Consider the following 25295-nt stretch of genomic DNA (forward strand, 5'->3'; position numbering starts at 1 on the left):
GGACTCGAACGATGCAACGATACCTCCCGGTGACTTAATCGTTTATCACTTGCTGTAAACGGCGAAGGAAAACATCGCGAGGAAACCTGCATGCCTGAGAGTTCTCTATAACGTTCTCAACGGCGTGTGAAGTCTACCAATCCGAACTTGGCCAGCGTGACTGCAACCTAAACCCATCTGGTTCTGGGAGGAGACCCGTGCCCTGTAGTTGGCCGGTAATGAGTTAATGTGTTGATGATGATTCATAAAATATTCATCAGTCATCTTAGTACCCATAACACAAGCTACGCTTACTTTGGGGCTAGATGGCGATGCGTGTTTTGTCGTAATACATTTATTTATCTCAGAGGCCTGTTCCTGGAAGGAGCGAGCTGGTTCCGCAAGGACGGTCACCTACAGGAACCCTTGCCGATGCAGCTGGTGTTCCCCATGACGCCCATACACTTCAAACCCGTCCGTGCCACTGGACGGAAGTTGAAAAGTAATTAATAACTCACTGAAATGTTATTAGTTTTATGGACTTAAATTGAAAATTCGTACAAACATTAACTCCGTGGTGGACTACGGCTTAAACCCCGCTCATTCGGAGAGAATTCAAATATACTTCATTCATGTAGGCCTATCACAGGCACTTGTGAAGCGTTCATATCGACAACTTAAACCTAAAGCTAGGAGGGTTCCAAACGCGCGCTGGACTAAGAAGAACCCACAACAAACTTTGCCGGGTATTTTTTTTTGTTATCAGCATTTCACAGTCCTATAATATTTTGCTATACCGTAAGAGAAATTCACACCTAAACTTTTTTATGCTTTAAGTAATCCTTAATATGACAACGTGTGACCAAATTACGAAATAATGTTGAAGGATGCATAAGTATGTTTCATAAGGAATCACCCTGTAAAAATAATAAATCAAAAGAAACATATTTAATATATTCAAAACATTCAAAGTATTTACATTTTTATTTTGACAACCCTATTAAAAGACCGACACGTGCATAGTACCTACGCTACGCGACGGAGGAGAATCACGATTTTAATTTTGTATGTCATGTGATAGGGCTGTACCTGATTTCTTTCTTAATTACCTGGTTTGCTCAACAACTATTGGCTTTTCGGTTTCACAGTAAGTCTCAGAGACAGTACATAATGTACCTCTGAAGCCTTTGAAGTATTATTTCGGTTTTCATTTAGACGTTGTATATTGGGATTTTTCTATACGAGACTGATATCTTATGTCACAGATCGCTACGTGTGCCCATGTTACTACTACCCGCTGCGTAAGGGTGCTTTTGTAGTGGCCGTGGACCTCCCCTCCGGCAAGCAGACCTCCGACTTCTGGGTCAAGAGAGGCACCGCTCTCCTATGCACCCTGGCCACATAACCTGTGTTGTTTAATGTTTTGAATGTGTGTGTCACTTAAAATAAATATATATTTTAATGAACTTGGTTCTTTTATTTGTTTATCTTACACTGAACTAATTAACAGTTATTTTTAGTTTCTAAAACAATTTTTTTGTATATAAAGTGAAGTAACTTAATTATTGATATATACCCAAATGCGTACTTCACATCTTATATTGGTGAGTATGTAATAAATGTACTAGCGGACCCGCGCGATATCGTCCGCGAATGAGTCGACTTAAAAAAATAGTGGTATGTCCAATATAAATGAATCCTAGCTAGTCCCCCATCCCCAGTATACTTAATTTCATGAAAATCGTTGGAGCCGATTCCGAGATTCCAAATATATATATATAAAATATAAAATATAAATAATAATATAATATCTAAATTCCAAATATATTTATCGATAAAAAACTAATAAAATGACATTTTCTAAAAATGAATCCTAGCTAGATCGATTTATCGCCCCCGAAACCCCCTGTATACTAAATTTCATGAAACTCGTTGGAGCCGAGATTCCAATTATATGTATACAAGAATTGCTCGTTTAAAGATATAAGATTCAATGGTGCAAATTAAAATCTACTGCCTGATTTAGATAAAAACATGTATTACAGGTGACAGTGCTCTCCTCAAATTGTTGACTTTAATTGTATTTAGAGTAGAGGTTTTTTATTTTTCTTAGATACCTTTATTAAAACAGTTTATTAGGAGCTACATTGCTACCATATTCCCAAGACACAAAACTCTTACGTTACGTGCATAAATTTTTTTGAACAAGTATGTCACATACTTACGCGACGATAAAAAATTGTGCCAGCAGGCTAGATTGCAGTCAAGGTCGTACTTGTGGCGGAATAAAAAATAAAATATATTTTATTTTTTATAAGCCGTGATAGCATTGCGGTTCTCTGGTGGGAAGCTTTGGCCGTGGCTGCTGCCTGCTGCTGATAAAGACGTGCCTCTGACAGATTTGGTGTTCCGGTGCGCTGTCGCGTAGAAACCGATTAGGGGTATGACTAACATACTCCCTAATAGGTTAACCCGCTACCATCTTAGACTGAATCATCACTTGGCACCAGGTGAGATTGCAGTCAAGGGCTAACTTTTACTGGAATTTAAAAAAATTTGGAAAATCTAAAAGGGCACGACTCATAATGCTCATTTAATTATCAAATATTGAAAAAAAAAAAGAAATTAAAAAAAAAAAAAAATTAAAACAGCTGTACTAGGAAAGTGATGCACAGGCGCCCCTGGTGGAATAAAATGTACATAATATCTATAGATATAGATATATCACCATCCATGTTAATTTTACATGGATAATGGATATATATAGATATACAGTCTTGCAGTTTTCGTTTTTTATTAATTGCAATTAAACTACACTGAATTAATTAATCATTCGCATTCAGTGACCTACAATCGTCGATTAGAATTTTTTTTAAATTTAATTCAAATAATGGATTTTTTCACAAGTTAGAGTGTTTTCGGGTTTCACACATGATTCCGTGAACTAACAAGGCTATAATAATAAAAATAGCCGCCGAAATGAGGCGAAAAAAATTTATCGATCGTAAAGCACTCTCTGATGCTTCGCATCATGAGTCGTGCAAAAAATCGGGTTTCTTAAGAATTAAAACAATCATGCATTATTTCATTTAACTTATTTATCGTATAACATTAAGACTGTAATGCTTATTTATGTTATGTAAATAAATAAATTGAAAAAAAAGCTTATTATAAAAAATGAAAACATTATATTTTTTAGAAAAAACTATATTTACAACTTACATCTAATTTTAATTATAAGTAGGCAGGCGTATGTAAGTCTGAAATTAATATAACAAATACAAATATTATGCATATACCTGAAGATTGTCAGGAATTAATAATTATCGATTATAAATAAACTTCATTATGACAGGCTCAGCGATTTATTAATAAAATATTTAACTAATATGGCACTTATAGAATAGTGACTGTAAAATAATATATTTTAAAGAATGTATGTTAGTATGAAATAAATATAATGTTCTTGATAGCTTCACAACTAAATATTAAGTGTCTAAATATATATTACCCTCCCTCAATATCATGAAGGATTTTGTCACAAATATAATAGCTTATTAAATTCCTTAAAACTTATGTAAAGTTATATTTACCGCCAATTATCTGTATACAAATTTCTAAACTACTACATTGTGTTTACAATTTAAACTTAGTACTACTGCCATGTTTATTTCTGCCACACCGCACCGCAGCACCGCAGTACCGCAGCACCGCAGTCTGAAGGGTGGATGCCAGTATTATTACAGACACCAGCAGGGCTAGCACGGGCAGGAGGATAAAAGGGGATATAATCGGGGAATAAAAATTATATCCCCCGATTATATCACCTTACAAGTGATATAATTAATGTGTCCACCTGCTAAAGCACGGGAACATGGAATAGTAGAAGTCTACCCCCGATTATAATTACACATATATTATTTGGATATTATTTCAATTATGAAAATTAAGCTTAATTTGCTATACTCCGCGAACAACAGCAGAATCTGTATGGTGTAATTTATAATTACTTCAATCCGTATACTCCACACCAAACAGATCCTCGGCAATGTACCCTCTGCGCACGTTTCGCTCCGAAACCGGAGCATCCTCAGGAGATGTTGACTTTACAATGAATAATTGTTAAGAATTAACAATTATTAGATTAGATCCATAATATATATTATGGATTTCCGCGAAGTAACGCCTGCTTCTATACAATATAGAAGCTTGGGTGTGAATTGCTCTACCTTTATAGCTTAATATAAATAAACTGTGAGATGGTGATAACAAAAAGTACCCGGCTAATTTTGTTGTGAGCTCTTCTTAGACCAGGACGCGTTTGGAACCCTCGTAGCTTTAGGTTTAAGTTGGCGTACGAAGTTATCACCATCCCCTTACAATTATGTAAACATATATGTATGAACGCGTCATAAGTGCCTGTGATAGGCCTACATGAATAAAGAAATTTTGAATTTGAATATATTATTTCAACTTGTGCGCCAGTGCTCTGAGACTTAACTTAAAGCTGTGGGAGAAGATATTTTTTTGTTCTTTCCCCGGGGATATAATTGTCTGCTGGCCATGCTAGCCGTGCAGAGGCCTAATAGCACAGGCGTAAGCTTTAGGTTCATAGCAGTTCACGGAAAATGGACACCGGGCGGTATTTGACATTGACAGCGTATTTATTAAACATTAGCGAAAAGTGCACCAGATTCCAAACACGAAATAATATGAAATAGTTTGATTTTAATTTTAATTTTAATTGAAATTTAATTTATTTTTTAATTGAAATTTAATTGATTGTAATTTTTAATTCTAGATTTTAATTAATTATAGCTTTTTTTTTTCTTTATTTATTTATTTTTAAAATCTGTCTTATATTTATTTTGTGTTAAATTTTGTATATGGGTCCCCGACCTGAAATAGAATGATTTTTTTTTTTTTTTTTTTTTTCTTTTGAAGGACGTGTTCTTTACATGCACAACAAAGTGTTACTTTGTTTATAATCGATGATATTTCCACTGGTCATAATAATAGGATGGGCTATCTGATTTTTCCGTCAAGAAATACGATAAAAAGAAATAAGCAACTTTTCTAAGGCTTGTCAATTTAGTTCCGTTTAGAAATTTGAGTACAACCGAATTGGCAGCACTGACTCTAATATTAAGGCACTCCTTAACATTTAAATAAGTAATATCTCCAAATATAATGCGATAAATTATACCTATATAATATAAAAGAGTTACCCCAAATATTTAGGGGAAAATATTTAAATGAAACCATATAAAATAATGCACCGTTGTGAAATATCTTAAACTGTGATTATATATATAATTATTTTTTTATTGATCGAAGTTCTTAAACTAAGCTGCCTTGTAAGACGAAAGCATAGTGGTTACTTAAGAAACGACCACCTAAGTATTGCTCTGAATTTTACACGTCAGGTAAATTTTCTGATGGACTTATCTCCGGCTATGATAAAGTAATTCAATAATACCTCTTTAGGATCTATTAAGATATATCAATGTCAGGGCTGTCCGGGCTCAGGCCATTCGAACCAGAGTTATGTATCACACATATCAGAGAAATCGGCATCAGCAGATATATTTAGGTTTGGTTAGTGTTTATAATAAAACTTCGTTAAGAGTTTATAGAAATCGTATGTACGTTATTTTTTGTTTTGTTCTGAACGGAACACTAACAACATCTTAGCCCTGATATTGGATAGCATACAGATCATACGCACTTCGAAGTATGCTCTGGTACTCTTAATTTTTATGTACTCCTAATAGAGACAATCATTTTCGAGTTAAAACAGGAGTTGGTCCCTGACGTGCTGCTATCGTACCCTGATATATCTGGATGGACCATTAGTCTTAACATCTATGAACTAGTATCTCATTTGCAATAAAGTTAGCTACTCTGACTTTTTCCAATTTTAAAGAATTTCTCCAAAAACATGGACATATAACGTGGTACAAAAAATAACCTTCGACGTCAGATATCTTCAATATCTGCAAGTCTTCCAAAATCTTCATATCGTAATATAAACCCGTCAGAAGATATAATGGCACTGTTTTTATTGTTCTCATAGGCGAAAATCTTTGTATAGGTGATGACCAAATTGTTTACCGTTAGCGGCCAACAGCAGTGAATTTATAAAACTGGTAAATGCCGTATGTTGAAGGCCACGGAATATCTGCTCCTGTAAACATTTTGGTTCTAGACTCTCATATGAATTGCAAATGACTTTGTTAGCTCTTAATTCAGCTCTCGTAGGCTATGCAGACATTTTGAGGTTTCAAAAACTGGACTTGCAGTTTTAATGCAATGTTACCACCACATGCTTTTTAATGTGACCTTGAAGTTCGAACCTTAAGTCAGGTGTTTGAAGCTGTTTTCGATCGCAAGATTAAGCGTTTAACAATAACGATCTCTCATGGAAAACAATGTTAAGGGTCAAGGTGTAGAAGAAACCCAAGTTATGGCAGGTAAGACAAAATTGCCACATACAGAGGAGCTTTTAAAGTTAATATTTTTTTGTCTACATCGTAGGGACCATCCAATAACACAACATATCCTCGCGAATGTTCAGAGCATCTGGAGTGATCATGGCAATTGATATATTTAATCCCTTTATATTGTGCTTGTGGGCACATATTATATATTTGAATATTATAGCAGTTCTTCTTTCAAAAATGTAGCAAAAATTATGGTGAAGAAAGCCATGTCTATCACACAGATCGTGAAGTTGTGACTTCTGACCATTTAATAAGGAATATAAAGTTTAATAAGGAGATAGTATAGTTTAAGCCGACTCGTCCGCCATTTTAGTATCCCCATTTTCTGACTATTTAATAAGTGTAAATGTTTGTTGGAATTGCCTATTTCATTGTTGAACAGAATTTTAAGTGTTATAATTTTTAATAAAAAGAATTTGCAACAATAGGATGCACTAGAGTAAGTTTAAGCCAGTTTAGTTCGACTTCATACTGTAGGTGCACACGCTTGTTTCGTGATTATAACAGGTCCTCTACTTTCCTCGACTCCTATTATTTCCTTAGTCACAACATGTCACATTTTTTTAAACACATTCCTTTCAATGTGTGCATAATGAATGGTCCCTAAGTCACTAAGTCAGACTTTGTCCTGGTATCTCCTCGAATGATATCTCCTCTTAAACCTTTTGTAAGGACATCTTCCCTCACTCCTTTCGTAGGGTCCGTGTTCACAGCTAGGCATAGCGCAGTCACCTTGAGCGACGCATACTCTATCTCTTAACCCGAAGTGCTCTTTCCCTCGTGCTAGAGAGAGACAGTCGCGTTTCCGCGTGGTGTCGGGCCAATCGCAGACGCAAGAGCATATGCCGTCTTTGACTCGATTTCGGAAGAGCGCTGGGCAAGTACACCTGCATTAAAAAGCAAAGCTTATATGAATGTATAAACTTGGTGGAAACATTTTGAAGTGCTACTCGCTGGTTCGCTCAAAATTTTTGGGCGTATATAAACTAGCATTTTTTTTTTCTTGGCGTGGTGGAATATCTCCGAGCCTTGGGCAGAATAGAGGTTATGTGGGACTCTGCCCTTCTAATGGGGTATACCCAAAATATATGGGACCACGGTATGTCCCTCTAGTTGGCTTTATTCGATGCTCGGCCTCAAAATAGCCGACGATCAGCAGACATTTTACTGAAAACAAGATTTCTTAAACAAAAATAACGAGTGTCGCGTTGATGTTCTTTGGCTACGAAATTAAGACGCTGGTTTTTATTTTTAACCAAATGAAATTTGTTAAAAAGTTCGCTCTAATAGCTTGTTCATTCTCTAAAGACCTGTCTAGATAAGTAGCAGTATCACCATTCTTATAAAGTAATTTGTAATGTATTTGGTCTTACCTTCGAAGTTGGGGTGGCGATGTATGCTCTTCATCTCTTTCCAATTTAGGCTCTTCAGTGGGCGCCCTCCAATCATTCTGTCTCTCTCTAATACCATTGTCTCTTCTAGCCAGCAATTCGTCTCTCTTCTCCTCTCTAAAATCAATTTTGGCTCGAGCCGTGCTTTCCATGGATTCTCGGTATATGCAGCTGCATCTTGTGTGATTGAAGAACAGCATTCGCGCCACTGTGAGATTGTGATTGGCTTTTCCTAACTGGAATATAAAATAAGGTGATGTAACTTCGTTCGTGGGCCACCCTATCGACAAAGACGTGCCGCTAAGCGTCATGCGTTCCAGTGCCAGGACTTGTAGAAATCGATTTGGGGTATGTGTTTAATTACTACCGTACCCCTTACAGGTTAATCCGTTACCATCTTAGACGGCATCGTCGCTTATCTCCGAGTGAGATTGCAGTCAAGGGCGGACTTGTAGTGGAACAAAAAAATACTTAAAGAAAAACTTAATCTAAATTAGTAAACGGAAGTTTCGCTTGTGAGGCAGTTCAAGGTCATATTAACTTGTGGCATGAGATAGTTAATTATTAGAATACAGGCTGTGACATGACCAAGATCTCTTCCGGATCATTGAACTGAACTGCCGAATGCCTGTTGAATTGTCGAAAGGTTTACAGTTCCGGAAAATGGTATTTGTGTCATAAACTACTCCATAAATGCCGTATTTTCTATTTCACATTTATAACCTCCGATGGAGTTCTAAAGATACGGATAAAGATATATCCAGGGGTTGCGCAAGGTCGATTTTGTCATGAGTTTTTATTTTTATTAATTACTAATTGAATCAATAGCCTATAATACAGTCTACTGGACTAAAGGCCAGTCTCCCAGTGGGTGGGGTTACCCATAATATTCATTTTAATTGGCACGGGTCTGTGTTTGCAGTAGATGGTACTGAAAGCACAGAGGACTCTGCCGTCCGTGCTCCATCATATTCCCTCGTACAACACCCGCGGGTGGGGTAGTGCAAGATAGAGGGAACAAGACAAAATCGACATAATCCGCAAATCATAATGTCTACTTACATATACTGGTATGGCGACGTATTTGCCATCAATGGGCGCACATTCTTGACGTTCGTCTCTGCAGCAGCAGGCATCTGGAGCGCATCTGTGAAGCTTCACACAGGGCGGTACGTATCTGGAAAAATATGATAATCGAATACTCTAAAATCCAAACTTATTAAGACAAATTCACTTTACAGAAAGCTAACTTCTTACATTTCTGTAGGTATTTCGTGAATCTAATAGCCATTCGATTATGTTATTAAACGACTGCCCCAGAAAGGAAGGTTTTGTGTATCATCGACATCATATCAACCCATTACCGACCCACTATAGGCCAAGGGTCTTCTCCCACGATGAGAAGGGGTTTAGGCCGTGTCCAGGCCCATTGTGAATTGGTGGACTTCACACCTTTGAGAACATCATGGAGAACTCTCAGGTTTCCTCACGATTTTTCCTTCACCGTTGAAGCAAGTGTTATTTTAATTGCGCACATAACTTGGAAAAGTTAGAGGTGCGTGTTGGGATTTGAACCCCCCCCCCCCCCCCCCCCTCTTAAAATCTCTATCCCTAAGTGTTTTATCACTCATAATGGAGATTTTTTTCATTTTATTTTATTTACCCGCTTAGTGCATACCCTGTATGCACGCCACTAGCTGTCACCGCTTCTTTCCGCGCTTTTTTGTATGCATGTACCTATTTTGCTAATCCTCAACTGGTTTCGAAATGTGCTAGTTGGCAAATAGAATTGGAAGCCTAATTGGAACAAGAAGATTTATTTAAATAACTAGCTGTTGCCCGCGATTTCGTCTTCGTTTGATTTTGTTTTTTGCTGTGGCATTAAATTTAGTTGTAGTTCTAAAAAAATTTAAAGTATTCAGTATCGCTAAGCCTTAAATGAGGGGTTTGCCCCCTGAGGAGTTCTGTTGTCTATCTCTAACCACAATTTTGACAAAATTAAACACATGTCATAACCTCTATAGTACAAAAATAATTATTCAAATGGGTTATAATTTGTCGGAGTTCATCCCCTCTCCCAAAGGAACTGAGTCGGGATAAAAAGTATCCTATATTACTTCTAACACTTCCAAGAATATGTGTACAAAGTTTCATGAGGATCGGTTAAGTAGTTTTTGCGTGAAAGCGTAACAAACAAACTTACATTGACATTTATAATATTAGTAGGGATGAGTAAGATGTTGATGTGGTAGAGTCACTACACACAGACAGACTTGACGTTTCAAAAGTGCTTATATTTGGCCTACTTGAAATAAACGAATTTAGAATTTAGAATTTTGAGTTAATACATCTAGAAAAAAAATAACAAAGAACGGGCAGCAGCGTTCTCTGTACACCTGTCACCTTCTAGTGATCACAAACCCGTCTTCCCAGCGTGATGATTATCGGCAAACTCTCCCCCGTTTTGAGAGGCATTTTGTCCAACAGTGGACGTTTATAGATGATGTTTGATGAATATTTTTTAATATATAGATAGTTAATGCTCACAGGGTGTCGGCGGCTGGTGCAAGATTCCTCAGGTACAACCATCGCGGCTGTGGAACGAGGCAACCGTTTGATCGGAATACCTCGCGAACGTTCTCAAATGCCGTTTTGCGTAAAGACATTCGTTCCTTTGGCGTGGCGTGAGCTGGAAGAGTAGAAAAGAAATAAGAGTTAAAAAAATAGAAAATAAAAGAATGAGGGATATTTTGACCACGGTTTGGAACGATTATTTTATGAAAATCGAACTGATGCTTCATTGTCAAAGCATCGACTCCCAGACGGTTGTAATGTATACCACGACTCCACAGAAATAAGAACACACAGAAACCGTGTACACGACTAATACTAAAGCACCAAAGACCACTCCAGTTTATTTAATATTGTCATAGCTAATAGCGGTTATTCACTTTAATACATTTAGCAGTTGACAGTTGTTACCTCTATGTTCTAAACGTTTTCCATAAAATGGGGAATATGGGAAAAGATTATCAGCTAGCAACATTCCGCGTACAGTAAAGTGATACGTGCGCGGGAAGTTTTCAGTGTTTTTGGTAAAGCAGATGCAATAATGGCTGAATGAGGGTTCTGTTTATTAACCAACTTACAATCATCAAGTATTCTCGGCCGCTCGTTAGTAGCAGCAATGGGATCAATGTAGTCGATAGAATCCCTAGCATCGAGCCTGGTGAAAGCGGAAGGTGTGACTCCTACAATGGGGTGACTGGTGGAACCTGTCTCGTCTTCTAGAGGATCCCATTCTTCACCATCGTTGTTGTAGTCCTCATTGTCTCGATCTTGTTCCTGGAAAGAAGAATACGAATTCTTTATATATGAATACCAAACATTTTAGAGCGGCAAATTGTGTTTTGATTTCCGGATAATGTACTGAATCAATTAGCAATTCAGAAGGTACAGGTAAGGCATAGAATTAAGAGCATACATAATCCTCATTCAGACATTATTACATGTAGTTATTGTGTCCAACAATAGAAAAGTTGAAGAATGTTGCTAGCTCACAAACTTTTTCCCTTTTCCTCATTTTATTGTAAACGTTTTTAACATTAAAGGTAAAATAATAACTGTCAACTGAAGTGAAGTGAATCAATGAAGTGACTAACCTGTTCGAGAAACACTACTAAAGTGATGGTTTTTGATGCTTCAATATTAATCGTGTACACGGATTCTGTGTGTTCGTAATTCTGTGAGTTAAGGTATGAATAATTTAATGAGGTGAGTTGAAGGTATAATAATGAGCGAAATATTGTTTGTCTATAGTAATTGGCTGATCAAGCAGGCCGACGTGGTGGTAAATCCAGAAACATCGCGAATAAACAGAGCAAAACTTTCGCAGTTTATTCGCAGGGTATGCGAGGAGCACTTCATCCAGAGTGTCGCCCTGAGTCCATTAACCTGAGGCGGAGGTGTTAAGTATTCTGTGTCTGTAATTGCACCGGCAACCACGTCCTTCAGAACGGAACCATAATTGGAATCACGATGTTTGGCTGCAGAAAAAAGCACGTTGGTAGCTTTTTGTGAGAAAGGTGGCCAGGGAACGCCCTGGCCACCTTTCTCACAAAAAGCTGTTCTCTTGTTGCTGCTACCAAGCAGCATTGCTGGGTTTTGTTGCTGGCACATTAGGGTTAACGTCCACGACTCAGGTCGATGGACAGTGCGGCTCGTTGCTGGACGTGTTCCTTTCGCGCTCTCTTCGAAGGCAATTGTTTTTCACTTACTATGAGTTGGTCCATATCCTTCGTCTCTCAATTATGACGATTCGATAGAAGCAGGCGTTACTTTGCGGAATTCCATGATATATTATGAAAAATAATAGCGACGATCAAAGTATTTTTAACGATGTTAGGCGGGAGCTTGACCATAGGTTGGGGATATGATGCAATATAAGATGAATAAATGAAAAAAATATATACTACGACAATACACACATCGATATCTAGCCCCAAAGTAATTAGCTTGTGTTATTGGTACTAAGAGGACTGATGAATATTTTTATGAATAATATACATAAATACTTATAATATACATATAAACCGACAAGTGGCGGTATAACCACTTCGAATTGGCTAGGCTGAACAAATGGCACAGACCGGTGTCGGGCAGCAGCGACGCCGGGGCGATCAGTCTAGCCCTGCGATGACCAACCCGCCTGCCCAGCGTGGTCATTATCGGGCATATCTTTAATGGGAAGGAGAAAAAAACCACAGCCCCTAGTTCCCGGCGGCCCCGCTATTCCTGGCTCTGGCAGCGGTTATGGTAACGGCGGGGCAAGGGGTGTTAAGAATCTCCGGCAGAGATTCCGCTGCCAACCCCGACGACTTGACCTGGCAACATACAACGCACGCACGTTGAGGACCGATGGAAAGGTGATTGAGCTGGAAGAAGTGGTGAGCAAGTTGCGCTGGGATATTATAGGATTGTCTGAAGTCCGGCGAGAGGGGGAGGACTCGATAATCTTGGAATCCGGCAACTTGTTTTACTACCGGGAGGGTGACCAACAGTCACAGGGTGGTGTCGGGTTTATCGTCCACAAGTCTCTCGTCAACAATGTTGTAAAAGTCGAAAGTGTGTCGAGCAGGGTAGCATACCTTATACTCAGAATTACCAAACGGTATTCGTTGAAGGTCATACAGGTATACGCGCCGACTTCGGCACACCCAGACGAGGATGTAGAGGTTTTGTATGAGGACATTTCAAAAGCCATACATGCCTCGAACACCTACTACAATATTGTGATGGGGGATTTCAACGCGAAGCTTGGCGAGCGAACTGGTTCAGAGTTGAGGGTGGGGCAATTTGGGTATGGGCAACGGAACCACAGGGGTCAAATGTTGGCTGACTTCATGGAGAAGGAGGGCCTTTATATGATGAACTCCTTCTTCAAGAAGCGGCCACACAGGAAATGGACCTGGATAAGCCCCGATGGTTCCACGAGAAACGAGATCGACTTCATCATGTCGACCAAACGGCATGTATTCAATGATGTCTCTGTGATCAACAGGGTTAAAACCGGAAGTGATCACCGTATGGTAAGAGGCACATTGAGTATAAACGTTCAACTTGAAAGAGTCAGACTGGTGAAGTCTACACTCCGGCCTACTCGTGCCCATATTCAAAACCCCGAGAGCTTTCAACTAGAACTACAGAACCGGTTCGGTTGCCTAGCAGATTGCGACACTGTGGACGATTTGAACAACAGGCTGGTGGAAACTGTCCAAACAGTCGGGTCCAAATTCTACAAGGCCCACCGTAGAAACAAGGCCAATAGGTTCTCAACCAATACACTCAAGCTTATGACGGAGAGGCAAGAGATGAGACTACAGTCTATAGCAGACGCGTCCGCTTACCGGCGGATTAATAGGCAGATCTCTAAATCACAGACTCGTGATATGCGGCACTTCAATACAGAGCGTATTAAAAATGCCATCGAGCAAAACAGAGGCTCTAAAGTGTTCGCTAGAGATCTGTCTATCGGTCAGAGCCAGTTGATGCGACTGAAGACCAATAATGGTAGTCTTGTCTCTTCCAAACCTGAGATCTTGGGTGAGGTTGAGAACTTTTATGGACAGTTGTACACCACAGTACAGACGCCTGTTGAAGATTTGGCTAAGGATCCTAGAGCCAAATTAACTCGACACTATACCGAAGATATCCCAGACGTCAGCCTATACGAGATTAGTGTGGCTCTCAAGCAGCTTAAAAATGGCAAGGCGCCGGGTGATGACGGAATAACGGCAGAACTCCTGAAGGCAGGTGGAAAACCGATACTGAGAGTCCTTCAGCGATTGTTTGATTCCGTTATTCACCAAGGCACAACGCCAGAGGCATGGCACAGGAGTGTGGTGGTTCTGTTCTTCAAAAAAGGTGATAATACCTTGTTGAAGAATTACAGACCCATCTCGCTGCTGAGTCATATCTACAAGCTGTTTTCGAGAGTCATTACGAATCGTCTCGCTCGTAGGTTTGATGACTTCCAGCCTCCCGAACAAGCCGGTTTCCGTAAGGGCTTTAGTACCATAGACCACATTCATACGCTGCGGCAGGTTATACAGAAGACTGAAGAGTATAACCGGCCACTTTGCTTAGCGTTTGTGGACTATGAAAAAGCCTTTGATTCGGTGGAAACTTGGGCTGTGTTTAGGTCACTGCAGAGATGCCGAATTGACTACCGGTATATCCCAGTGTTGCAGTGTTTGTACAAAAACGCCACTATGTCAGTTCGTATACAGGATCAGACTACGAGACCAATCCAATTGCAGCGAGGCGTGCGACAGGGAGATGTTATCTCCCCGAAACTATTTACCGCTGCGTTGGAGGACGTCTTTAAGCTTCTGGAATGGAACGGACTTGGCATCAACATTAACGGCGAGTACATCACTCAACTTCGGTTTGCCGACGATGTAGTCATAATGGCAGAGACTCTGGGAGACCTAAATACGATGCTCGATGGCCTCAGTAGAGCTTCTCAACAGGTTGGCCTACGAATGAACATGAGCAAGACGAAGATTATGTCTAATGCTCATGTTCCGCTTCAACCAGTAATCGTTGAGAACACTGCACTCGAAATTGTTGACGAATACGTATACCTAGGACACACGATCCAGTTAGGTAGGTCCAATTTCGAGAAGGAGGTGAACCGCCGAATCCAACTCGGATGGGCAGCGTTCGGGAATCTCCGTGCCATCTTTTCGTCAGAAATCCCTCAGTGCCTGAAGACGAAAGTCTTCGAACAGTGCGTGTTGCCAGTGATGACCTATGGCTCTGAAACATGGTCGTTAACTATGGGCCTCATAAGAAGGCTTAGAGTCACTCAGCGGGCGATGGAGAGAGCTATGCTCGGAGTATCTCTACGCGATCGAATCAGAAATGTGGAGATTCGTAGAAGAACCAAAGTTACCGACATAGCTCAACGAGTCGCGAAGCTTAAGTGGCAATGGGCCGGGCACATAGTTCGGAGAAAGGATGGACGTTGGGGTCCCAAGGTGCTGGAATGGCAGCCCCGTACTGGTAAGCGCAGCGTTGGTCGACCCCCAACGAGGTGGACAGACGACATTAAGCGCGTCGCAGGTAGCCGTTGGATCCAAGCGGCTCAGAATCGTGGAACTTGGAACTCCCTACAAAAGACCTATGTCCAGCAGTGGACGTCTATCGGTTGATGTGATGACATATAAACACCCAGACACTGAAAAACATTCATATTCTTCACACAAATATTTTCCAGTTGTGGGAATCGAACCCACGGCCTTGGACACAGAAAGCAGGGTCGCTGCCCACTGCGCCGATCGGCCGTCAAAAATGGAATGTTCAGATCTGATGCGTACGATTTTGTTTTAGTAATAATTATTATGAAAATTAAGCTTAATTTCCTATACTCCGCGAAAAGCCTCTACGCAGGTTTCAACGTTTTCGTTCTTAACAATGAATGATTATAAAGTCAAAGTCTCCCAAGGATGCTCCGGTTTTGTAACGTACGGTACACTGCCGAGGATGTTTGGTGTGGAGTATAAAGATTGAAGAAATTATAAATTACACCATCCAGATTCTCCTGCTTTTTTCGAAGTACAGCAAATTAAGCTTAATTTTCATAATAATTATTACTAAAACAAAATCGTACGCATCAGATCTGAAAATTCCATTTTTGACGGCCGATCGGCGCAGTGGGCAGCGACCCTGCTTTCTGTGTCCAAGGCCGTGGGTTCGATTCCCACAATTGGAAAATATTTGTGTGAAGAATATGAATGTTTTTCAGTGTCTGGGTGTTTATATGTATATTATAAGTATTTATGTATATTATTCATAAAAATATTCATCAGTCCTCTTAGTACCAATAACACAAGCTACTTACTTTGGGGCTAGACATCGATGTGTGTATTGTCGTAGTATATTTTATTTTCATTTATTCATCTTATATTGCATCATATCCCCAACCTAGTGGTCAAGCTCCCGCCTAACATCGTTAAAAATACTTTGATCGTCGCTATTAAAATTCAACCTAACAAAGTTTCAAGTGGCCGAGGCAACGTGCCTCTGTAGTCAAGCGAACTGTAAAACAATTCCATGTACAGCCCAGCTCCAGTGCGCTGGAATGCTACCAAAATAGCACTTAGGTACACGCCTGCTTCTTTTCTCGCTGCACACGATCGGATATATTGACTTCGAGTGCTTCAATTTAGCTCCCGAGTATGCGTCATTTCCTCTCTTTTGATAGGAATACTTTCGATAAGTTCTCGAAGCAAATTGGAGTACATATATATTTTTGCAAATCTATTCAACATATCCGTAAAATTATTTTGAATTTTGAATTTTAAAAACTCCACGTAACTTAAGTATTGTTTTCGAACAGGTGGTTAGTCAGTTCATTCATTTAGCAGTTGGCAGTAATTATTTTAGCTCTAATATTTTAAACGTTTACCATAAAATGAGGAGAAGTAGAAGAGTTTGTGAGCTGGCAACATTCCGCGTGTGTGAAGCGACACGTGCTCGGAACGCCTTCTCTGTTTTGAACACAATGCACCGCATGTAATTATGCCTTCTTTGTTTTTGGACACAATGCACTGCATGTAATTATATGTCTTCTCTGTTTTTCGACACAACGCACTGCATGTAATTATGTCTTCTCTGTTTTTTGACACAATGCACTGCATGTAATTATGCCATCTCTGTTTTTGGACACAATGCACTGCACGTAATTATGTCTGAAAAGGGATTCTGTACGTTCTTAATTCTTTGCATTAGCTGTACCTACTGGATAGCTTTCTTATGTGTTGCGCAAAAGTGCTATTTACTGGCCTTCTAGAGGGCACGAGTTTCCTCTTACAGCCAAAAGGGTTTAGGCCGCTTAGTCCACAACCCTGGCCAAATGGCTTTACACCCCTTTGAGAAACGTTATGGAAAACTGTCAGGCATGCAAGATGTCTCACGTTGTTTGCCCGCACCTTTGCAAATGATATTTTAGTTGCTATATCTCTTGCTTCAACGGTGAAGGAAAACATCGGAAACCAGCAAGCCTGAGAGTTCTCCATAATGTTCTCAAAGGCGTGTGAAGTCCACCAATCCGCACTGAGTAAGCTTCAGTGGTGTGCAGTTGACCAGGGTATGTATAAAGAAGGAAGTGCCTTCCCCTTTATAAGTTATACTTAAGTATTTAGGGTAGGCAGTACTTTTGTGCATGTATGAAGTGCACGCCACTGGCCAGCTTCGTGGTCTACGGTCTCAACCCCTTCTCAATGTGGGAGGAGACCCGTGCCCTGTAGAGGCCCAGTAGGTAATGAGCGCATATGATGAATATCTTTCATTATTTATAAATTTATTAGTAGTAGTAGTTCTAACTACTATTTATTTATTTATTTATACTCTTTATATGTACACCACTCAGAAAAACGAGACATAAAAAAGAAAAAAAACACATGAATAATGAAGCAGGATACAAAAGGCGGCCTTATTGCTAAGTAGTAAGTAAGTACTATCAAGTTTGATGCTTCAACATCTGACTCTAACGGCAGTTTTTTTTTTAAATTAAATATCCTATTATGACGATAACTAAAGGCCTTCTTAATTGGTATTATATTGAATACAACGTTACAAGTTTAACTTTGAACAACGTGACGCAACCGCGCTTTAAAGACTGACCAATTTGATAAGACCGATGAATTTCGAAAACTGTTTGTATCAGAAACCCACCTATTGGTAAATGGTACATTTTGTAGCACACTTTCTATGCTACGTAATAGAAATTTGTACTTATTAATCGAATAAGCACTCTGTATTTAATTGTGTACATCCAATTACCGTTTATATGCCAAAAATTTACGTAGTCCGGCCATAAGATATATTAGTTGCTGACAAATCTAAAAGGTACAAATGCATTTATTATATACGCAAAAATGACGGATGATAATATGTAAGTTTGGCGTGTCTATTTATGTGCATATGTGTGTGTGTGTATGTGTGTGCGTGTGTGTGTGTGTGTGTGCTTGTGTGCTTGTGTGCAGTGGCGTGCATTGAGTTACTTACCAGGGTATGCATACAGCAGGAAGATTGCATCAAATGGCAAAAACCCTCCTCCTATACGAGTTATATACGAGTTATATTTGACGGCCGAGTGGCACAGTAGGCAGCGACTTTGCTTTCTAAGTCCAAGGCCGTGGGTTCGATTCCCACAACTGGAGAGTGTTTGTGTGATGAACATGAATGTTTCTCAGTTTCTGGGTGTTTATATGTATATTCTAAGTATTTAAGTATATTATTCATAAAAATATTCATCAGTCATCTTAGTACCCATAACACAAGCTACGCTTACTTTGGGGCTAGATGGCGATGTGTGTATTGTCGTAGTATATTTATTTATTTTATTTATCTCTTCTTTTGTGCATGTACGAATTGCGCACTGCGTGTGTGTATTTACCAAACTGAAAAACCTATTATGATTTTTTATTGTGTGAAAGGTGAATTAGTTAGTGAGTTAGTCATGATTATAAGCCTGTACTTGATACTTTTTTTAATAAGGCAGCATAGTGTTCCTCGTAGAAACACGGGGAAAAAAACCGGGGTTCCATTAGTTACCACGGGGAGTTAACCTGCCCGTGATCTCTTCCGGAGACAACGGTAGGGACCACGGGATATAGCATATACGTCTACTTAGTTTGCAATGGATATAGTATACGCATAGGTTATCACTAACGACCAGAATATATGCAACATTTAATGCAACATTCGGTGGTGGTAGCTTTTTATATGCATGAAAAAGAGCGCCCTGAGTGAGACGGTTTAAGAATGGATACCCGCCACGCTGCGCCAAAGCAGGTTTCTGGGCTTTAGCTATGAAGGAAGCTTTAGAATGGAGGGACGGATAGACGAATAGCGGAAGGTTAGCAATGGGGTCCCGTTCGCAAGCTTCGGGTATGGCACTAAAGGTGAGGATCCAGATGAAATAGTGCCGGTGGAAAGGCAGCTTAAGGTCGACATATACGTGGTAACACGACCCGTGAACCCACAGTTCACTAAACAACGCCGCTTTAGGGTCAAAAGGAAAGTGAACACGATTTACCGCACAAAGGGTCACTGGGTAAACTTTACACTGCTCCGGAAACGTAGCGTTTTTTTTTCATTGGATTAATTGATGGCCAATGGAAACCATCCTCTGTAAAGGAACACAACAATACTGCTTGTCGGCAGAAATAAGCATGGCGGTAGAAGAAGTACCTCCCCATACAAACTAGCCTACGAGAGATTGGGGTGGATGTAGAGTATCAGAACTATTAGGATAAATGTATTATTTGTAACTAGATCAGGTAAAAAACTGTATAATATTTTCTATATCACTCTGTCCTATACATCAATCAAAAAATCAATCAAAAATACTTTATTGCACACAAGAAAAAAATAAATAAAAGAGAACAAAGGTGCAAGTCAATTAAATTTGTGTAACAAAGGCGGCCTTATCACTTATAGTGATTTCTTCCAGGCAACCATTATGAGGAATTGGCTCTCATATGAATCCTTATAGCGGTGCGCAAAACAGTACATATATAAAATAAAATAAAATAAAATACTATATGGTAAAATAAATAATACTAAAACTATATATAATAATGTTATCGGTACAGAAAGTAAATGTGGAATATAATAATCATACTTACAGTGTTAAATAATAATTCTTTAGACGAGTCTTAAAAATACTGTGTGATTTAGCGTAACGAATGTCACGTGGAAGATCATTCCACAATTTGACTTAACTGCCTTGATAGTAAATGTGTTTGTTCTAGATATAATTTGGTTTCCTTGGTAACTTAAATAGGAAAAAAACAGATAAAATAGTATGTATATTTCTGTCTCATTCTTTTCCGGCTTCATCTTACACATTTTTGTATTTGTGTCTCTTACCTGTTGTTTTTTCCGTTGCCGCTTTGAAATCACAACGATTCTAAAGAAGTTTCATTTCAAAAAAATCATACACAAAAAGCTACACTTATAGTAAAGCACAGCAATATTAAAGGCTTTAATACATATACTATGCTTTAATATTATTATAGCTTTTGAAGCTAGTGCCCCCGAATAGATGACCGCGATAATAGCTTAGGTGCGTGCATGTGTGTGTGTATGCTGCTTTAAACGATTGTTCGGAGTTTCCATACTGCTTTAATATATTTACTGTGTCTAAAGTGAGAGGACGACTTTTCGAACCTTTTACCGACTTTGATTTTTGAAACGAGTTAAATCTCTATTGTGTTTAGCTACATAATAATAATAAATATACAGATAAATATATATATTCTTAAGCATTGTTAATAATTTATATTTATTATAATTTTTATAATAAATATACTACGACAATACACACACCGCCCCAAAGTAAGCGTAGCTTGTGTTATGTGTACTAAGATGAATATTTTTATGAATAGGTTATATAAATAAATACTTATAATATACATATAAACACCCAGACACTGAAAAAGATTCATGTCCATCACACAAACATTTTCCAGTTGTGGGAATCGAACCCACGGCCTTGGACTCAGAAAGCAGGGTCGCTGCCCACTGCGCCAATCGGCCGTCAATAAGAAAGTCCAGTAGTTTTGCAAATAGACCTGAGATCATCGTGTTCAAGTAAACAAATATGTGAACAGTAAAAGAATCAAATGTAAAGATCATAATAATAAGCCTTTTATAACTATTCCACATGACGATAATCTGGTGAAAGCTGAAAAGGAAAAAGTATCTAAATAATTGGACCTTGCTCACGAGATTACCGCCATGTGGAGTGTTGAGTCGACCGTTGTTGTTCCGATCGTCGTTTCAGTCAATGACTCAATGGTCTTCTCGTAGAAGCTTCGACCAACATCTCAAGAAGCTTTCGCTTGGTTGTTGGATCAAGGGTCGGATACAAAAGGCAGTAGTCCTTGAAACGGCGCGTATTGTGAGGAGGTTTCTCACTCTGGAGCCCTGACCACCGGTTGCTTGGGCATTCAAAAGCCCCGCAAGCGGAGGGTGGAAGTTTTTTTTTTTTTATAAATTTTTAATAGTTTTTTTAATTTATTCTTAAGCATTGTTAATAATTTAAAAAAAAGGGAAAAATAATAAATGATAGAAATAATAAAGCCTTTTTAGCACAATTTTCATAAACATTTGAGCCCGTGGGTAATAAATAAGCGAGCAGAACTAGAGGTTAAAGTTAGTCAATAAATAAATCAGTTTCGAAAACTCATTAGACGTTAGAAAGTAGGTAAGAACTTGTACATATCTATAAATAAAACTTCAAAGGTCATTTCCAACTGATATTTATCTTAATTGTTCAAATGTCAATAAATAGTATTACATGTACCTACACTTGGATACAATTACGTACTGATACATTATCACTAATACATAGTATTTAGTACGTACCTACTTGTAGTTATAAAGTTAGGTCAGAAGGTTCGCTGACTTAGCAACGTTTATAAGTATGAAAACGCTATAACCTCAAAAATTATCGACCTGTTAGTTTTTTTTTTCATTTTCTTAAGAACGCGTGGAGATATCAAATTGAAATTAATACGTAATACTCAGGTCTGCTGTCATTTACAGCTGTGAAAAAACCAAAGTTCTAAGTCAATGTAAACAGAAGATACGCTCAAGGGAATAAAAACATAAGGGCACTTCCAGTGTAACTAGGATCATGAAAGGCATTCAATGTACACACATACACAGACAGGCACGCATAGTTACACACACACTTTTGTTCACTTTTGTGTTTTATTAACTCTGTTATATATTTGCAATGCAATGTACGAGTATATATTGCATTCTATGCAATCTTCGTGGCCTCCGATTACTAAAACTGAACTATTCACATATAAATCTTGTTGTATCCATTGTTTTTTTTTTCTATTTGTGGTGTACAAATGAAGTGTATAAATAAAAAAAATATATAAATAAACATTTATAATAAAATTTATAACTGAATTATTAAACTATTTATAACGAAATTTTTGTTGTTACGCTTTTGATACGTATAAATAAATAAAATAAGTAAGGCCAAAAAATAGTATGTAGTCACAAATATTTTATTGTACTTATACATACATTGCCCCATAGAGACATTTAATTTATTTCGTCGGTTATTGTTCCTTACGTGTTTGTTTACGACTTGGGCCGAGATCTAAGTATAGAGTGTACTTTTTGATTTTACTCACATTTATGTAACATAACTTTGTCTCGCTTTATCTGTATCTTTAAATCTGAGTGTTTAAATAAGTAATCTTTAGCTCAGCTTCACACTAAAATAATACAAAAAAACGTGTGTTTACTTTATGAACACACGTTAGAAGTTATACTTTTTTGGCGTAACCAAATATAAATCTTTCAAAAATGTTATCTTTCGCCTTGTTCTACATTTGTAGAAAAAACTAAACTAACAATAGAAAAAAGGTATTTAATACATTGCAAGTTTTTTTATAACGCATTATCTTAAAAAATATTTCTACATAATTAAAGAAATGGACATTTTTTATTTTAGCATGCAACTTATACATATAGATATGTTAACTTTTGCTAACTTCACGGTGTCGGTTTTTTGTGACGCGCATCGTAAATATTTACTCTGATCATTTTCCCCTAGCGCGCCAAAGAAGTATAACTTCAAAATTTATCTATTCTGATCTGTGTGACATACCATCCGACCAATTTGATATGCAGCTATTAAAGCTGCAATAAACCGGCCGTCCAAACGAGCTCAGTTTACAAAAGCAATCTCGAAGCGAAGATCAAAGAAATCGTTCGGAATTTCTCTAATTTAACGACTTTAATACGGCTTTCAGTGGCTCTAAGCTATCTCTGCAGATAAATCTTGTGTGCAGATTTATGTATTGTGACTATATGATGCCTGCGACTATGCTCGCATTGTATTTATTATATTCTTCTGTGGTCGCGTACCAGTGTGTTACCTATTGCAGTTTTTACCTCATCATCAATACTCTCATTACCGGCGTACAACAGGTACGGGTCTCCTCTCAGAATAATTGTGCGTCTGTCTGTGGCATCGTATTAACCGATTTTGATTTGGGTTTTTTGTTTGAAGCATGATTCCGTAAGAATTGTTCTTAGCTAAGTTAGATGAAAATTGGCCCAAAATGGCCGCCACACAAAATTAAACTAGACTTGGCTTGACTAGTAAAATACTAAGCACTTTGTTAAATTTCAAATACAAGATGGCTACCACCACAAAATGGCGCATTATATTTACTAAAGGTAACCCTCTCAATATGGGCATCAATTTACTGTCAGAGGTTTTTTTAAAAAATTTAATTAAATACTTTAAAAATTTATTTCTTTCACATTTGTTTTATAACCTAAAATAAACAATGTATATCTGAATAAAATCTTAATCTTAATTAAATTATATTTTTTAATTTTAGCTTGATGGTAGTTGAGCTTTAATAAAATGTGGTTTTCTAAACTGGAAACTTTATTGGTTCATTTGATAAAAAAATTATATTAGGTTCTCTTATAGAACGTGTAATTGAAAACCGATGGAATACTCCACTGACCTTAGAGGTACATTATTTACTGACTCTGAGACTTATAAGTATATTTGAAAAATGTTTTGGTTTACAAAACATTTTTCAAATATTTGGGTACTCACCTGCTTATACATGGCAACCCCACATTTGGCCACACCGCACAATGGGAAAAAGGCAACCTATACTTTTCATGTTCTGTATGTTCTCTCAACTGGTGTACGATTATTTTGTTGATTAAAAAAATATTATTTAATAATATCCGTACGCGATTTATAGTGATGAAGCCGTGATAGCGCATTGGGTGGGAGCTCGACTTCACTTTCGGGGGGCCGAGTTCGAATCCCAGCACGCACCTCTAACTTTTCTAAGTTATGTTCGATTAAAGTAATAAAAATATTGATTGCTTCAACGGTGAAGGAAACATCGTGAGGAAACCTGCATGCCTGTCAGTATACATAATGTTCTCAAAGGTGTGTGGAGTCCACCAATCCGCACTGGGCCAGCGTGGTGGATTACGACTGACGATATGAAAAAGTGAAAAAGTTTGTATTAATCGTAAGCTTAAGAATAGTCCTATTATAGTATTAAGGACTACGTCAACGATAAAAATGCTTGGGTGTAAATTATTGCTCTAACCAGGTTGCTTCTTTAATAGTTCTAAATGACAATGTGAGATGGTGATAATAAAATAAAAAATCTTCTAAAAACAGGGCGCGTTTGGCACCCTCGTAGCTCTAGTTTTAAGTTGACGAATTTAGTTATCGCTATCGACTCATTTCTATGTCATATTTTACATGTAATGTACGCATAAAAAGTGCCGTCTATGTGCCTATTTGAATAAAGAAATATTTGACTGACTTTGACTTTGACCTTTGACTTATACCCTTCTCATTGTGGGAGGAGACCCGTGCTCTGTCCTGGGACGGTAACGGGTTGATGAGATGATGATGTTGCACGCGACTGACTAGGCAATCTATTCGTGATATGTCAATGGTTACCTATCAATTATGTCTTATCACTTATAAATATAAGATGAGGGTACACATTTCTTGTAACGGATCTCGCACTACTAATAGTTTTCGAGTAAACAACTGCATTCGTTTTTACTCAAATAAATCCGATATAGATATCATCACATGCAAAATTAAAATCAAGTGACAGTTGTTACTTTATTATATACTTACGCGTCGCGTAGCGTAGGTACTATGCACGTGTTGCTTATATGTAATCACTTAGAATATTTTCCTTTGGAGTAAAGACCTTTTGGAGTAGAGACTTTGGGACCGTGGGGTCCGGAGGCAAGAGCCCTTTTCAAAGAATTATCGAAAAGGGTTCTCGAGTCTACCAGTGAGCGGGCAGTTACCTTG

At 38.2% G+C, this 25295-nt stretch overlaps 2 protein-coding genes across 2 annotated transcripts in view; one reads left to right on the top strand and one right to left on the bottom strand.

Moving 5' to 3' along the window:
- The window catches only part of LOC120627755 (dynein heavy chain 2, axonemal), an 83974-nt gene extending 82529 nt beyond the window's left edge, over nucleotides 1–1445 (top strand). Inside the window, exons 82-83 of the mRNA XM_039895782.1 lie at nucleotides 348–481; nucleotides 1245–1445. Of these exons, the coding sequence (XP_039751716.1) occupies nucleotides 348–481; nucleotides 1245–1384 (274 nt within the window). The 3' untranslated portion in view covers nucleotides 1385–1445. The remainder of the gene's footprint in view (nucleotides 1–347; nucleotides 482–1244) is intronic.
- A 3467-nt stretch (nucleotides 1446–4912) lies between these two features.
- The window catches only part of LOC120627555, a 61233-nt gene continuing 40850 nt past the window's right edge, over nucleotides 4913–25295 (bottom strand). Inside the window, exons 2-6 of the mRNA XM_039895559.1 lie at nucleotides 11023–11218; nucleotides 10421–10562; nucleotides 8936–9050; nucleotides 7856–8109; nucleotides 4913–7369 (exon numbers count right to left, since the gene is read on the bottom strand). Coding sequence (XP_039751493.1) covers nucleotides 7099–7369; nucleotides 7856–8109; nucleotides 8936–9050; nucleotides 10421–10562; nucleotides 11023–11218 — 978 coding nt within the window. The 3' untranslated portion in view covers nucleotides 4913–7098. The remainder of the gene's footprint in view (nucleotides 7370–7855; nucleotides 8110–8935; nucleotides 9051–10420; nucleotides 10563–11022; nucleotides 11219–25295) is intronic.

This window comes from Pararge aegeria, chromosome 11 (genome assembly GCF_905163445.1).
Source record: "Pararge aegeria chromosome 11, ilParAegt1.1, whole genome shotgun sequence".
Lineage (NCBI taxonomy): Eukaryota > Metazoa > Arthropoda > Insecta > Lepidoptera > Nymphalidae > Pararge > Pararge aegeria.